Below are 15,651 nucleotides of genomic sequence, written 5' to 3' on the forward strand. Positions count from 1 at the left end.
AAAAAAGCAATTATAAATGTACAGAAATAATCATTCTTAACCTGCAACATCGCTCACCATAGGAATGCTGCTCTCAATGAAATTAACCTTTTTTTATTCAATCAAAGAATGCAACTTATTTAAATTCTGTTAATCATTCTCAGCATATATAGTTATCTCAATCAAATACCAGACACTTATTATTGAGCAAACAGTGAATTTATTCATTTTACATCTCGAGATGTGAGCAGCCAAGAGTTGTACACATGGAGCAACTCTCCATGACAACAGCAAGTCAGGTATATTATAATAAGGTGTGAATACTCCATTGGGCTTTTTATAACACTTTCACTGTCCTCTACATCACAGATTATCCTATACCCACAGACATATTACAACACTAGTCCACTTGAGTTTTAAAAAAAGGGAATGTTCAGTTTCAAATATGTTATTATAGACAATTTACAGTCAATAGTGATATCCTCAGAAATAATTAATGAATGGAATGGTTTAAGAATTGCCCAATTATGACTTCTATACAATACAGTATTCATTGTGAGTATCAGAAACTTAACCAAAGTGTGTCCTCTTTAACCAACAAAACAAGAAATCAAATAACCAAAATAAATACTATTCAGCCCCTTATGCTCAGGTATTCCACAAAACCGTGCAATAGCAAAACCACTCTACCCATTCTATTTCTGGGCAAAAAATATTCATGAATATTTCTCAGCTCATATCGATTATACAATAAAAGCTCTATATCCATCCATGTTTGCTATTAAAACTTATCCACTGTCACTTCTTTCCAGACAATACCTTAGGCCCCAGTTATACAAAAATCATTGCTTCTCACAAATTATTTTTCTATCAGTCTGTAAGCATCCCTCTATCCTCTCACACTGTTCTCAAGCAGATACTTATGCATTTTTTTTATTGACGTACTTAAACAATGTAGGATCAAACAGCTTTTGTTGCGTCTGCTCCACACAACCTATGCTTCGGAAGAAAGGGAAACAAGCTTTGAATCTTTAGTTTCACTTGAGGCTTATAATTTTAAAACTATGCTCTCCAGTTCTACTTTCATAGTCTGGGTCAAATCCGGCTTCCAATGCGTGTGATACATTTGATTGCTTGCAGAGGGGAAAACAGCTGCTGCTTGAATTCCACACCTCCATCTGGTGGAACCAACACTGAATGGGAAGGGACATGTGCCGGAGCTGGGGACAGGAAGATGGTGGCAATGCCGTCACACATTTCTTGCTGAACTGTGTTGCCTACCTGCAAGCTCGCAGGGAGTTCGGGGAACCTACAATCCACTTGGTGAGGTCTCAAACCCACGCTTGCCGGATGTAGAATAACCAACAAGTGTTTATTCTCCTGGAGAGATAAGCAGGGTCCCCTTGGAGCTGAAATAGCTCTAAGATGATACATTTGGTAACGGAGTGTGAGAATCGAGCCAGCTCTCTGGAGAGAGCTTGTTAGTTCTGTCCTGAGCCAGGCAGATCTGCAGTATCCCAGCGCACTGCTGATCAATGCACAGCCAGTCTGGCTCATTGGCAGTCACTGGGGGCAGGGAATAATCCCACCCAACTCTTGCTAACCCTGCAAGCCAAACCCCTAATGGATTGGGTGGTCCTAGCTGGACAAGCAATGGGAAATTTGCCAGAAAGTAGGTCAAATAGGCTGCTTATATCTACATCATCTATTCCTCCCAATATTTTGAAGTCTTCAATCATGTAGTTCCCCCTCCCCCTCAATCTTTATTTTTTTAATGAAAACTTCAGCTTTGTAAGCTTCTATATCAGAGTTCCCAAGCTCTTCACTGAACCTATTCCAATGATTCAATGACCTTTTGATGGTAGAGTTACTGAAACTGAACACAATATTTCTAATGTAGCCTTAACAGTGATGAATACAAGATTTGAACACCTTCTTGAGAATTAGTCAATTCCATCAGAAATGGAACCTGGTATTCAATGAATGCAATAGAATTAAATGTAAGGATGCACAAGCTTACAAAACTGGTTTGAATTAAAAAAGCTCTTCGGCCCATCTAATCTCATCTCTCGAGACTACTCACCCTACTGTCCTCCAATCACAGCATCAAGCTGTTTTTCTTAAAAAACATCCTGTGTTCTGGCCTAACCATCCCTCACGGCAACTTGTTCTCGTCATTAATTACCCTCTGGGTAAAGAAAAGCTTCCTGCTATTTGACCTGAAATTGTCCTACACAATTCTAAATCTATACCCCCTTGTTTGACTGTCTTGAATTATCCTAAAGTTTTGATCTCGTGTTTAGTTTTTCAATCCAATTTAAAATTTTCTATAACTCTTATGAGGTACCCCCTGAGTTGTCTTCTCTCAAGCTTAAGAGCCCTAGCTTATCCAATCATTACTCCAAGCTCAATGCTTCAGCTCACCAAAATTCATCCCTCTTGTACATTTCTTCAAACAGCAGGGAAAGTTTGTTTGATGGCTTATGTCAAATATTGATCACTGTGAAATACAGATTTTTCCTGTTATTTCTTGTACATTTTCTTATTTTAAGTTTCTATGAATGATCTCTGGCACAGCTTTCTTGAATGATGAGGTAACAATCTGGGCTTACAATAGATGTACCATCTGTTTGTCAGCTATCAATGATCGATAAACAACAAGTTTCTGCAGCTGAATGCTGACAAAAGACAAAACGATACTCCTTAGCTCTCATCAATGACTTCTCACATATGTCTCCAACCTCCTTAATCATCCCGGCCTACCCCTCAGAATTATTGAACCTAAGCTCAGCTTAGGTGGAAGGTTCAATTGCCAGCTGTCCTTCCTACCCCCACATCCAGTTCCTGAGCAGAAGACTCTTTTCGAATGCAATGGAAACTTTAACATCCAGGCAGACTCGGTTTAACAGTTCTGAAGAACCGCACCTCAAATAACCCAGCACTACATTGGAGTGTCAGCTTAGATTACATAAATTCAAAGTCCCGATGTGGGACTTGAGCCAAAAATCTTCTGAGAGGCAAGAGTGATACCAAGTGAGCCAGACTGGCATCTGAAATATTTAAGAGGCAATAGCCAAAAGAAACAAAATCCCAATGAGTAAGTCAACTTCTATTTTCATATTCAAGAATTAAACTGAAAATCCATCATCATGGGTGCTATGCTCTATTTATACACCATCATTATTATACAATGCTGTAATTATGTATAATAATCTTTGCATTTAATAGATCACTTATAAAGTCAAAGTCTTGGTGTGCTTTACAATAATTCAATGGTGGCCAACTCATGGCCTGCAGGCTGTAAGTGGTCTGCGGGGCCCTCAAGAAGTCAACTGCCAAATATTCACACTTGTCCGCTTTGTTTCCAGTTGCTACGAGTGGCAATGTTTATAGTGTGGCCATAAATCAAGAAATAATCAATCAAGAAACTTTATTTAGAGTAATTGCCTCTACAGTAATTAATGAGAATAATGACTGATTTGCATCATTGCAGTTGCATATAGTATTATTCCAGAAACTGCCAAGAGGTGTATGACCATTTATTTTGCTTGTTTTAAAATTTTGCTTAAAAGAGTCTTGTTAAAACATTGTCTATGCATACCACCTAGATGTTAGAAGCCACAACCCATTGTATATAGGTGGCAGTTGGCAGATACTTTCAGCAAACATTCTATCAGAGTTTGTGTTTAAGTTTTTAGCCACATTTACAGTCATTTCAGACTGCTTCTAATGCAAGCTATATTCCACAGTTTACACTCATCAACATCTCTAAAAACATTGAACAGGACAATTCAATTATAACATGACAATCTGGTCTCAGGCCCTGCATAAAACAAAATGGAGAAAAATGATCAACTTCTGGATCATAAACTCGCCCCCTACATTCCTTCTTGCACATCCACAGTGGTTTCCCATGCTTTACAAAAAGACAGACTTCTTGGTTGTTGGGTTGCTGTCCATGTCAGTTCCTTGGATATCCACACAATATGCAGGAAGCATCATGAATGTCACTTTGTACACATGTGCATGAAGTAATGCCAGCATATACAACAAACAGAAATGAATTTAGTGTAATCTGACAACCCAGAAACTGGCCATTTTAGCATAATGGAAGCCAGTACCTGTCTCATCAACAAACTTACTTAGAAAGGAAATCTTATAATGAGTTTTCCCTGTATCTAATACATGGCTGTGTTTCTATGCACTGAAATAGCATTAAATTACTTTTCTGTTTTAACCTAGATTCAAAAAAGCTAATGACATAAGAACAAAATAATTCACGAGTATGCAGGTTGCAGTTTCTTTCAGACATCAGTAATGTTTCAATCAATAGATCATTTAAACATTACAAATCACATGGAAGCCAATTCATCAGTTTGTAATCTGTAAGAATGCCCATCTGAACACTTAACAGAATGACAGCAGTCTTCATGTTAAAAATGGATATACATCAAAAACAGACAAAAATTTAACTTGACCTGCTTTAACTCAGCTGATAAATATTTATGAGGAGCTGCATGTGGTTAATGTTAGCTTTACTCTTTGGAAGAAGAAATCCATTATAAAATTAATAGCGAAACAAAAGCCTACAGGTTCTGCACATCTGTCAGGTTTACTTGATGAATGCCTGTTTTGCTCTCAAGTTGTCTGTTACCTGACAGGGTTGCTGGTCAAAGATACCCGAAGGGATTCCAGGGAACTGAAAAGCCTTTCATCTGCCACACCTGACTTCAACTCATGAATGAACTCCTGGGGTAAGATGGTCATGTACTGTCTGCTCTTCAAACCACCCTGCAAAGAAACAGAAATCACACTGAGAAATATTGTCAGACTAGTTGTATAGCAGTTATTATTGGGATATCCAGCACAGCAGCTATATACAAAAATATTCTTGCTACCCACTGTGCTTTAGGAAGCGACATTTAATAAGCTGCAGAACCAGCCTCTTGCAATTTTAAGTAGTACAATATTTATACAAATTTCAGCAAACATTTATTATAAGTGCCAATTATATTTAAATACAGTGAACCTTCAGTATTTTTTACTCATACAATTTGAAAGAAGCCAACAAAGGACACCCTGTCAACAAAGTCCTCTTTGAATTGGGTTTCTGAACTGAAATGGTCTTGAATCTTTCAGAAACTTTCCTCATGTCAATCGTATTCTCGTGAGATAGATAAAAAAAATAGATTTTTAACATCAGAATATTTAAAGAAGCATTGAAAATACACCAATAATTCAAACAAAAAATGAAATTCCACTTTTTTCTGATATTCATCTTCTGATCAATGCATAATAAGGGGAGATAAGTCAGATACACAATGACTTGGTTTGGGATACTGCTCATCATGTTTTTTGTTAATACCGTTTGGAACTGTTGCAATTAAAATTACAATATTTGTGCTTACTTTTTAATTATAAATGTGAACCAAATTGATATGCACATAAGTTTCAATGAAGGACGTTTACTCTTTAGCATGGTGATGGGTTTCCACAGGTGTCAGACACCCATGGAGCTACCCAATTAACCATCCCAAGGTCCAAAAATGTTTTCAAAAAAAGGGATTTTATAGTTCCCTGCTGTACAGTGTGATTGACAACATGATTGACAGACTTGGGTGTAAGCAGCAGAGAAACAAAAACTTATCATTTAAAATAAAATTAGTTTCAAATACAAAATTTAATTTAAATATTTATTCATGCTAGACCTATTTCTACTGTTTGACAATTTCTGTGTATTTCAGCAAACAAAATCTGGAACAATAATAGCCAGAAAGTAATGTTTCAAGAAAGTTCTACCTCAGTACTTAATCTGCCCTAAAATTGGAGTTCCCCGATTAACGTTTAATCCCACCTGTCCAGAAATCTTAAAATTTCAAGCAAAAAGGGAAATGATGTTATATCGTCTCTGATAAATAGAAATTTACAGAAAATGGGGATATACAGTGCTGCTTTGATTATAATGTTGGTGTGCTGTGTACCCATCCTAATCATGGCTTCCAGTAATCAATAGCCAAATTCCTGTATTATAAAATACCTGACATCAGGTCATCCAGGCCACTGGTGTCGCTCCCTATGTGTGCTGTACATCTGCAGGAAATACCCCAAAAGTCACATGCAGGAAGCTGACCGTGCAGGTCAGGTCAGGAATAATCCATTCCTAAGCTTGAGCACAGCACAAAATACAGAAAGTAATGTCAGCGATGTTTCTTGCGCTAGCCCACGTATCCAGAGTGCAGGAATTGATATCAGCTGTGACCTGACAAGCTTGAAGCCAGCCTTGTGATTTTGCTTATAATGCAGCTTGTGAACAATTGGACCCATATGATTACATTATAACAATGTTATCCTCTACTATTTTCTTGTGCTTAAAGTAGTTATTTTCTCCAACAACCTTGATCATCATAATTTCTGATATAGTGAGTTAAATCAGTGATGACAATAGACCTTTGCACCACCTGCTGCTGGTGAATTTCACTCTGTATGAGACTACATCTCTCATTGCTGGGCCACTCTAACTGTCAGTGTTGTAGGGACTGCAGAGAATTTAAAGCCAACAGCCGAGAATGACATGCTCTCAAAAGCAATTCTACATAGACTTCATATTGTGATAGTTACCAAAAGGGACAAAAAACTGTCAACACTGTACATCTGCTTGCAAATAAGTTAGTTTTGCTCAACTGATTGCAGTTTCTACACTGGGTCAGAAAGTTGTGGGTCCAAGACTAGGCTGACTGCAGAGTGAAAGATACATTTTTAGTTGCTGTCTTTCAGGTTGAGGCATTAACTTGAGGCCCCATTTGCCGGTTCACAAATGTAATAATCCCATGATCCCCATGTTGGTGGGGGCGAGAGAGAAAGCTGGAGAGAGAAAGAATACTAAGGTAAAAAATAACCTTGTTGGTTGCAATTTGGATCCCATTGGCTGTAAATGTGTGTGGTCAGTTCGCTCACAACCCTTACACCACCCTGCTTTTCATGCCAAAATGGCCAAATTCCAGGTCATAAAGTCAGTGTCAACTCGTTCTTCTTTGTTGAATATATCAACAGTGACCTAATGAGTCAATATGCATACCCTATCAAGCTTTCTTTGTGTTATATTTGCTGCCTCCTCTGATTTCAGTTCCCATCAATTTGGTCTCTCCAAATTTAACTGCTATACAAATTTACATTTATTTAGTTCTTTTCAAGTCAGGAGGGCATCCTAAGTGGCAGACTGTCTAAGGTTTGCACGCAAGCTGAAGGTGGAGGAGCGGCCTGTGAATAAAGCTTATCGATGTTTGGAAGAAACAAGTGGGAAAGTCCAGTAAGGCACCCTGTTTAACAACTCTCGCGATTTTGACTTAGCTCCAATAACAACTCCCCACAACAAGGGTACATGTGGTGATGGAAAGAGTACAGTGTAGGTTTACTAGGATGATACAATATCTGAAAGGTTTCTGCAGGTAAGCATATGTTTGGTTTTGTACACCAATGCAGTGCTGGGGGAATGTGGAGTTGAGAGGAAAAGCAGTGGAGAATAGAATGGTCAAGTGTCGAAGGTGGCAGAGATATGAAGAAGGACACGGCGGCACAGAGTGCTGGTCACAGATAGAGCATATCATTTATGACTTTGACCAGGGCAGTCTCTGTACTGTCAGCAGCATGGAATCCACATTGGAGTGGTTCATGTGGGAAAGATTGAAGCTGGGAAGCAATGCTAGTTCCAGTACCTTGGAGAGGAAAGGGAGGTTGGACATGGACAGTACTTAGGCAACAGGAGTCATCAAATATACTAATAAATGAATTCATTACAAAATACAGGTCAAAAAGGATAGTGAAACGAAAAACAGTAAAGTCAAGACTTGCAAAACTTAAACCAAGGAATAAGCATTAGGAGAAAGAAAAGCTTTAACAATGCATCCTAGCTTGCCTGAATCTAGAACCATCTTCAAAAACTGGTCACATAACTCGCAAACTGTAAACCATTTTAAGTACAAAGTTGAATGGTGAAGTTAGGCAGCTGGAATGGGTGAAACTCAGGTTTCTGCAATCCAAAACAGTGCCCCACATCAACAGTACATTTTGTTGATTTAAATTCTTCCTCCATAGGTAGCAGAGAATTATCAATTATCCAAGTGAAAAACCACAGGAGTCAAACACAGGTGGATCCGCACTCCCTATCCGATTCATTAAAAACTACTCAAATAGAATTACATGCAAATGTTCGAGTTTTATCATCTTTTCTTTCCATTTCTGTAAAAGCAGCTACATTTTATGCATAAAATTTGTACATATTAAATTCAGGGGTAAAGTTTATCCATATTAATTTTGCTCATTGTAATCTCCAGTTTTTTTTCAAAGCAGCATGTAAGAATGAGTCTCTTGAATGAGAACGAAATTCCAGGATTCACCTGCCCATTTGAGGCTACTCTTAAATCATTCAATGCCACAGGTTACCTACAGATTTCTTTCATAATATTCTTCATGTAATTACTGCAATGGAACAAGTCCGCTTGGTATCATCATAGAATCGTACAGCACAAAAAGAGGCCATTCGGCCCATCGAGTCTGTGCCGGCTCTTTGAAAAGAGCAATGTAATGTCAATCCCACTCCCCAGCCCTTTCCCCATAACCCTGCAAACCCGTCCTCCTCAAATACCCGTCCACCGCGTTTTTAAAAGTAGTTATCGAATCGGCCTCCACCACCCTTTCAGGCAATGCGTTCCAGATTCGAACAACACGCTGCGTGAAAAAAATTCTTCTCACCTCCCCTCTGCTTCTTTTAGAAACTATTTTAAATCTGTGACCTCGAGTCACCGACCACCCACCAGTGGAAACAGTTTTTCCCTTTCTAACCTATCAAATCCCCTCATGATTTTGAAAACCTCTATAAGGTCTCCTCGTAACCTTCTCTGCTCCTATGAGAATAATCCCAGCCTCTCTAGCCTTTCCTCACAATCAAGGTCCCTCATTCCTGGTACCATCCTTGTAAATCTCCTCTGCAGTTTCCAAATCCTTAACATCCTTCCTATAATGTGGTGCCCAGAACTGGGCTCAATATTCTAACTGAGGCCTAACCAGTGTTTTATATAGGTTAGTCATAATTTCCTGACTCTTGTACTCTATGGCCCTATTTATAAAGCCTATTATCCCATATGGGCTTTTTACAGCCTTATCTACCTGTCCTGCCACCTTCAAGGATTCATTTACCTGCACCCCCAGGTCTCTCTGTTCTTTTACCCTCATTAAGATTGTATTACCAGCCTGTATTGCCTCCCCTCATTCTTTCTTCCAAAATGCATTAACTCCATTTCTCCACAGTGAATTTCATCTGCCATGTGTCTGCCCATTTTACCATTCTGTCTATGTCTTCCTGCAGTTGGCTACTATTCCTCTCACTGTTTACCACCCTATCTAACTTTGTGTCGTCCGCAAACTTGGAAATGGTACTTGCTATACCCAAGTCCAAATCATTTATGTATATTAAAAAGAGCAGTGATCCTAATACCGATCCCTGGGCACGCCACTGTACACTTCCCTCCAGTCAGAAAAGCAGTCGTTCACCACAACTCTCTGCTTTCTGTCTCCCAGCCAGTTCTGGATCCATGCTGCCACTGTCCCTTTTATACCATGGACTTCTATCTTTCTTACAAGTCTTTCATGTGGCACTTCGTCAAATGCCTTTTGAAAGTCCACATAAACTACATCAACTTCACTACCTTTATCCAGCCTCTCCATTACCTCATCGAAAAATTCTATTAGATTTGTTGGACAAGATTTGCCTTTTACAAATCCGTGCTGGCTGTCCCTAATTAACCCATATTCTTCTAAGTGAATATTTATTCTGTCCTGAATTATAGTCTCCAGGAGTTTCCCCACTACTGATGTTAGGCTGACTGGCCTGTAGTTCCCAGGTTTGTCCTTCTGTCCCCTTTTGTACAGGGGAGTCACATTGGCCACTCTCCAGGCCTCTGGCACCACCCCTGTGTCCAACGAAGATTGAAAAATTGTAGCCAAAGCCTCCGCTATCTGTACCTGTGCCTCCCATAGTAACCTTGGCTGCAGCCCGTCCGTACCAGGCGACTTATCTACCTTCAGTGCAGTCAACCTTTTCAGTACTTACCCTCTGTTTATACTTATCCTATCCATTTCCTCTACCCTCTCCTCCGATATTGCGGCATTTGGTGCTTCCACTTCTTTTGTGAAGACAGATGCAAAGTACTCATTCAGTACATCAGCCATGCCCTCTGCCTCCACAATAAGATTTCCCCCTTGGTCCTTAATTGGCCCCACCCTACCTTTGACTAACCTTTTTTTCTTGATATGTTTGTAAAATATTTTAGGGTATCAGGGTAATGGCAAGTATGTTTGGTACTTTTACAAAACAAATTCACATTTCTGTAAATCAAAACATCTGTACCCAGTATAATTAATGAGAAATAAGTATTGGTTATTGCCCATTGAAGAGCAGAATTATTAACAACTGAAATAATGCGAGATTGGAAACCTACTTCGTTTTTGAAAAAAATAGATCTACCAGACCGAGTATGATAAATATGACAAAGAAAAGTGAAAGATTCATAATTATATATTGCTGATAGAAAATACAACAAACTGGTCTACTGGGAAGATAATTCACTGTCGAAAAAGCATTTGTTGTAATCTTCTCTGTAAAAGATAACTGAGTATGATTCAAGGACCTAGTATTTTCTTGTTAGTTATTTCGGAGATCATTACAACTGGTAGTTACTTTCAATACAAAATACTGGAACAATTGACAGCTTGCTCACATAACAGAAATATCATACATTTGAAAGCTCAAATACCTCAGAGAAGATTTGAAACAAAAAGTATAGATGTACGTAATAATAGCCCCGCTCCCATTAATTTAGCACACTTTCAACACAGAACTCAAATGGGTTATGACTTGCTGCCAATTAGTAAATGATAAGTGAAAATACAATAATAAAAACATAATCTAAAAAGGTGCAGAACTTCAGAAAAATGGCAAAACATGGAATCTGTGTTTTTTGGACTTGGATTCAAATATCATCAATAAAATTCCTGCACTTAATAAGTTGGAGTTAATATTAATAATCGTTGCATTTGATATAGCATCTTATCACGTTTTCGAGACATCTCAAAGGGTTTCAGAATATCTGTAATAATACATTTTGTGAATTGTAATAATAAACTTTTTTTGTATTTGACATAGCACCATTCACATCAGGAGAACATCTCACAAACAGAGGGGATTAAAATAAGGAAACTATACTTAAGCACATTGAGATGTCCTGACGTGAAAGACTATGATAGAACTGCAGCATGCAAATGGAAGGAAAGTAAATGCTGTGGCCATTCTATAGAGCTGTTCAGTCCATTTGGATTTTATATCAGGAGAGGTTGCTACCCAGGTTTTACTCACTTGATTTAAGATCGAGCAGTGATCTGATTAAACTGTTGAACGTATTGTACAGAACCCATTATCGATATTTATCTCTCTGACGTTTTTCTCTGAGTTGTCGTTTTCTTTCTGAATTTTTTTACTCTGACTCTTTTCACCATTCGGAATCCCAGGGACACAAGTACTAGAGAAAACCCAACATAATGATGATTCCTTATCATATGTGTTGAACATTCTGTACAAATTCCTTCAAGCACGTCATTTGGGATTATACATCATGTTATTGTCAGGTCAGAAATTTCTGGGGCAGAAATACTTTCTCCACGTATATGCAGCCTGGGAAGAATATCCTTGGAAAAACAGGATAACAGGAGCCATGTACTGGGCATATCATATTATCAATTTGAGGGAGGAATAAATCACAAACAGGAAGTTCTGAAATAGGGAGATCTAGTAATAAGTAATATTTTATTCACTTGAAATCGAAGAATAAAATTAAATATAAAAAGTTGCTGTAACGGTGCTCTGTGTTTAACAAGTTAACACTAAAAATGTTCATAAGTGCAAGAATCACATAAAAAACATTGTGCAACATTTTTGATACAAAGCTAGTATATTTGAGTAAACCATAAAATTGACGAATGCATAACAATGTACTTTGGTACAGAGCCTTTTCCAAAAACGTGTTTTTGTTTTTAAGGCAAACATTCCAATTATTTGAAAATACATATGTAAAGTTGTTCAAATACTAAGGATTGCACAAACTAACACTGGAAGATTTCTTACCCTCTTACTATTAGTCTTACTAATGCTCTGAGATGCTAAACTGTGTGATGACCGCTATATAAATGCAAGTTGTTCCCTCACTAAGGAAATACAAAGTTGTTCATCAAGGTTCATAACAGGCAATCACAATTTATAATCCATTTAAAAATCTGTCAACAGTGAGAAAACAAAACATAGAACTTAGCAAAACTTACATAAAACAAGCATGACGTAGCACTAACTTCAAGTGAATTAACCTTACTTTTATCAGCTTTTTAGTATGCAAATAAACTAGAGCTTGTAAAAGAGGCCCCAGAATATTCTTTTCAGACTTGCTATATCAGTTCTACACCTTTTTCCATGTCGAGTTATTATTCTGCACTTCAATGCGTCATAAAAAATGGCATCAACCCATTCAGCAAAGCACAATTAAACACAATTAGAGCATTAGTTGTCCAGCTATCTTGTTCTCAACTGAGGTAAGCAACTTAAGGATTTGTATTTCAACTACTGCTGGTTGTTTTGGTAAAGGAACATTACGAGTAAGGATATGAAAAGGAAGCTAAACAAAGTATTATTCATGGTATTAGTGATCAGTACCAAAATAATTCAGGAAATCTGTTATAATTTAAATGCAAGGTCATATGCAGTTATTAAGAAGATATGTTATAATTAACTATACAATATATATTGTCAACTATAATTTGAAATGACATTTTGTTTGCTTTACAGTGCTCAGGACAAATTGATGGAACATACAGTAGCATTAATTACGATGAAACATTCAGTCCAAAGCACGGTGCTGGAATTATGTACTTAAGATTTGTCTCCACTATTTTATTCTTCCAGTTTTCTTCACAATTTATTTTCCAAGAAGCTTCACCTTCCTCAAATAATAAATATGATTCTTAAGGTGTATGCCACATAAAAATTCAATATTTTCACATATATCTAAATCACATATAAACCTGTGGTAATAATAATTCTTGATATAGTGCCTCATCATGTTGTCAAAATGTCTCAAAAAGTGCTTCACGGGACTACAGTGATTGCATAACATTGCAGCCAATTTTCTTGAATAGACATGCAATACCTCAGTTTAACATCTTATCTGAAGGACCTGATATTGCAAGCAGGACCAGCTCAGTCCTGACTGTGAGTTCACAATCCCCCCATGTGGGGTTTAAAACCAGAATCATGTGACTCAAATCAGTGCTACCAACTGAAACATGCGGTACTATATTTTACTATTGGTACAGATTAAATAAGAATCTCTGTATTTTACATAGTTCCTTATCGCTTTGTCAAGTCATTTCAAAGATTTTCACATGCTTTACTGTAAAGTGCAGTGATTGTGTATTTAAATGAATACCAATTCCATCTTTGCAGTTATTGGTGGTACATTAGCCTGACTCAGTTATTACTTCTAGCACTCTTATAATCCCTCTGAAATGATACTCCAATGTCACTTCATTTTACAATATATCCTGTGAAACACTTTGGAACATTCTCCTGATTTGAAAGGCACGAAAGGATTATTATTCTTGCTTTCAAAAATCTGCTTGTTGAGGCAATTCACTTATCAGAAAATTATTGAATCAAAATAGATACAAACTGCAAGACGCAAGAGCAAAAATTGTCAAATTGTTCTGCAATCTCACAATAGTTTTTTTTACTTCCAAATTATACTGTTGTATTTTTCAGGCTGCAGATACGTTTACTCAGCAGAGTAGCAATAAAACTGCATCGGGAGCATTTGTTATGAATGGCTGGATGTACCGCATCAATTCTTAAAGTAAATAAACCAAATTGTGCAGTACACCAACCAAAACCAGTCGAAACACATTTCTTTCAAAATTATTTCTCTTGATTAGAGATCAGGCCAATTGGTTTGACAAAAACTAAAAATTTTCCAATGTGAGGCTGCAATTTCCAATACTAAATGAAATGAGTTATGTCAAAGATTTATCTTTTCAATTAAGAAAAATAAATCCTAACAAAATGGTATTTGTCACAACAAAGATATGGAGTAGTTGTTTTTCAAACTCTTAATTCATTATTTACTCAAGTCAGCCATGTTAATGTTTTGTCATGTATGGAAGAGGGGAAGAAATAGGCACTTGTGCATGAAGAAAGGACTTTGAAAAGCTCTCAAACTTGAGCTTCCCAGGACTTTTGAAAACATTCTTAAATTTAAGTAAATAAATATCATAGCCTGTCAATTCACATTTCAATCTACATTGTACTTTTAAAATCAGACTCAAAACAACGAATACATTTATATAGTGCCTTTCACGTCAGAAGGACGCCCCAAGTGAAGGGTTTGCACCCAAGCTAGGTGTTTGGAGGTGGGAGGAAGACCGAAGGCCGGGTCAAAGAGAAAGGTTCTGAAATGGGGCTCAAAGGACTCAAGGGAGGGGGTGAGGCATTGGGGCTACAGAATTGAGGAGCCAGTGAATCCAGATAAGGATGGAGTGATTGACTCACCAAACGGGAAAGGAAATGAGCTTCCAAGTTCTGAATAATCTATAGCTTGCAAAGTGAAGCGTTGGGAAGCCAGGCAAGCAGGGCATAGTCGAGCCTGGACATAATGAAAGCGAATCGGAAGCAAATTCCATAAATTGGAATCAATTTGACCAAGTGTTCTTTGTACATCGGATTGGTAAAATAATGACTAGACATGCTGATAGAAACAGCTACAAATACATTGCTACATTATCAAAATTAACAGTTTAAAGCCCATTATTGTAAGATAATAATCAATTTTATACCTGCAGAAGGGGGAGCGGAAGATGACCATAACAGTCAAAGAGTTAAGTTTTAAAGTGGAGTTTTATAGGTGTGGAGAGGAGGCACAGGTATAGACGTACGGTATCGAAGTTGGAGGTATATAGACTGCAGGCTCAACTGCTGCTGGTGGTGTGGAGGGGGTAGGGACCAGCAGGCCTATATAAGCTGAGCGGAGGCGAGGGGTGGGGGTGTGGGGCAGCAGAGGAGGGAGTATGAACAGATAGGTCAGAGAGATAGGTCAGGGTGCTGGGGTGTGAAGGGATGTACATGCATGTGTGGATGAGGACCTTGAAATCGATCTGTTCAGAGATAGGAAGAAAGTGGAGCCTGGTGAGATTCAGATAACAGGCATGCAGAGCTTGGTACAGGTGACAGTACAAGCTAACATGTTTTGAATCAAGTGAACTTTGTGGATGGTGGAACTGGAGACCAGCGAGGAGTGCATTAAAGGTGAGAGGTGCCAAAAAATGGATGAGCATTTCAAAGCATTCAGTGTGTAGTAGGAGTGTGGGGAGTAACATTATACCTCACACAATCCAGTATTTGCTCAGCACTGCACGGGAATGTCAGCCTAGATATGAGCTCAAATCCCTATATAAAGCAAAAGAGTGCAGCCAAATAAGCAAACGCCAAGAAAACAATGAAAGCGATTATACATTAAGACAAATAATTTTAATGCACAGAGGGGAGGAGTAAAAAAATCACACAGCTTCTTATCGCAACGGTGCTGA

The 15,651-nt window shown here is 38.0% G+C and overlaps 1 protein-coding gene across 1 annotated transcript in view; it reads right to left on the reverse strand.

Moving 5' to 3' along the window:
• The window catches only part of LOC103178646 (protein diaphanous homolog 3-like), a 154,132-nt gene that overhangs the window by 77,990 nt on the left and 60,491 nt on the right, over nucleotides 1-15,651 (reverse strand). The window contains exon 5 of the mRNA XM_042334098.1: nucleotides 4,634-4,770. Coding sequence (XP_042190032.1) covers nucleotides 4,634-4,770 — 137 coding nt within the window. The remainder of the gene's footprint in view (nucleotides 1-4,633; nucleotides 4,771-15,651) is intronic.

This window comes from Callorhinchus milii, unplaced genomic scaffold, assembly GCF_018977255.1.
Source record: "Callorhinchus milii isolate IMCB2004 unplaced genomic scaffold, IMCB_Cmil_1.0 Scaffold4, whole genome shotgun sequence".
Lineage (NCBI taxonomy): Eukaryota > Metazoa > Chordata > Chondrichthyes > Chimaeriformes > Callorhinchidae > Callorhinchus > Callorhinchus milii.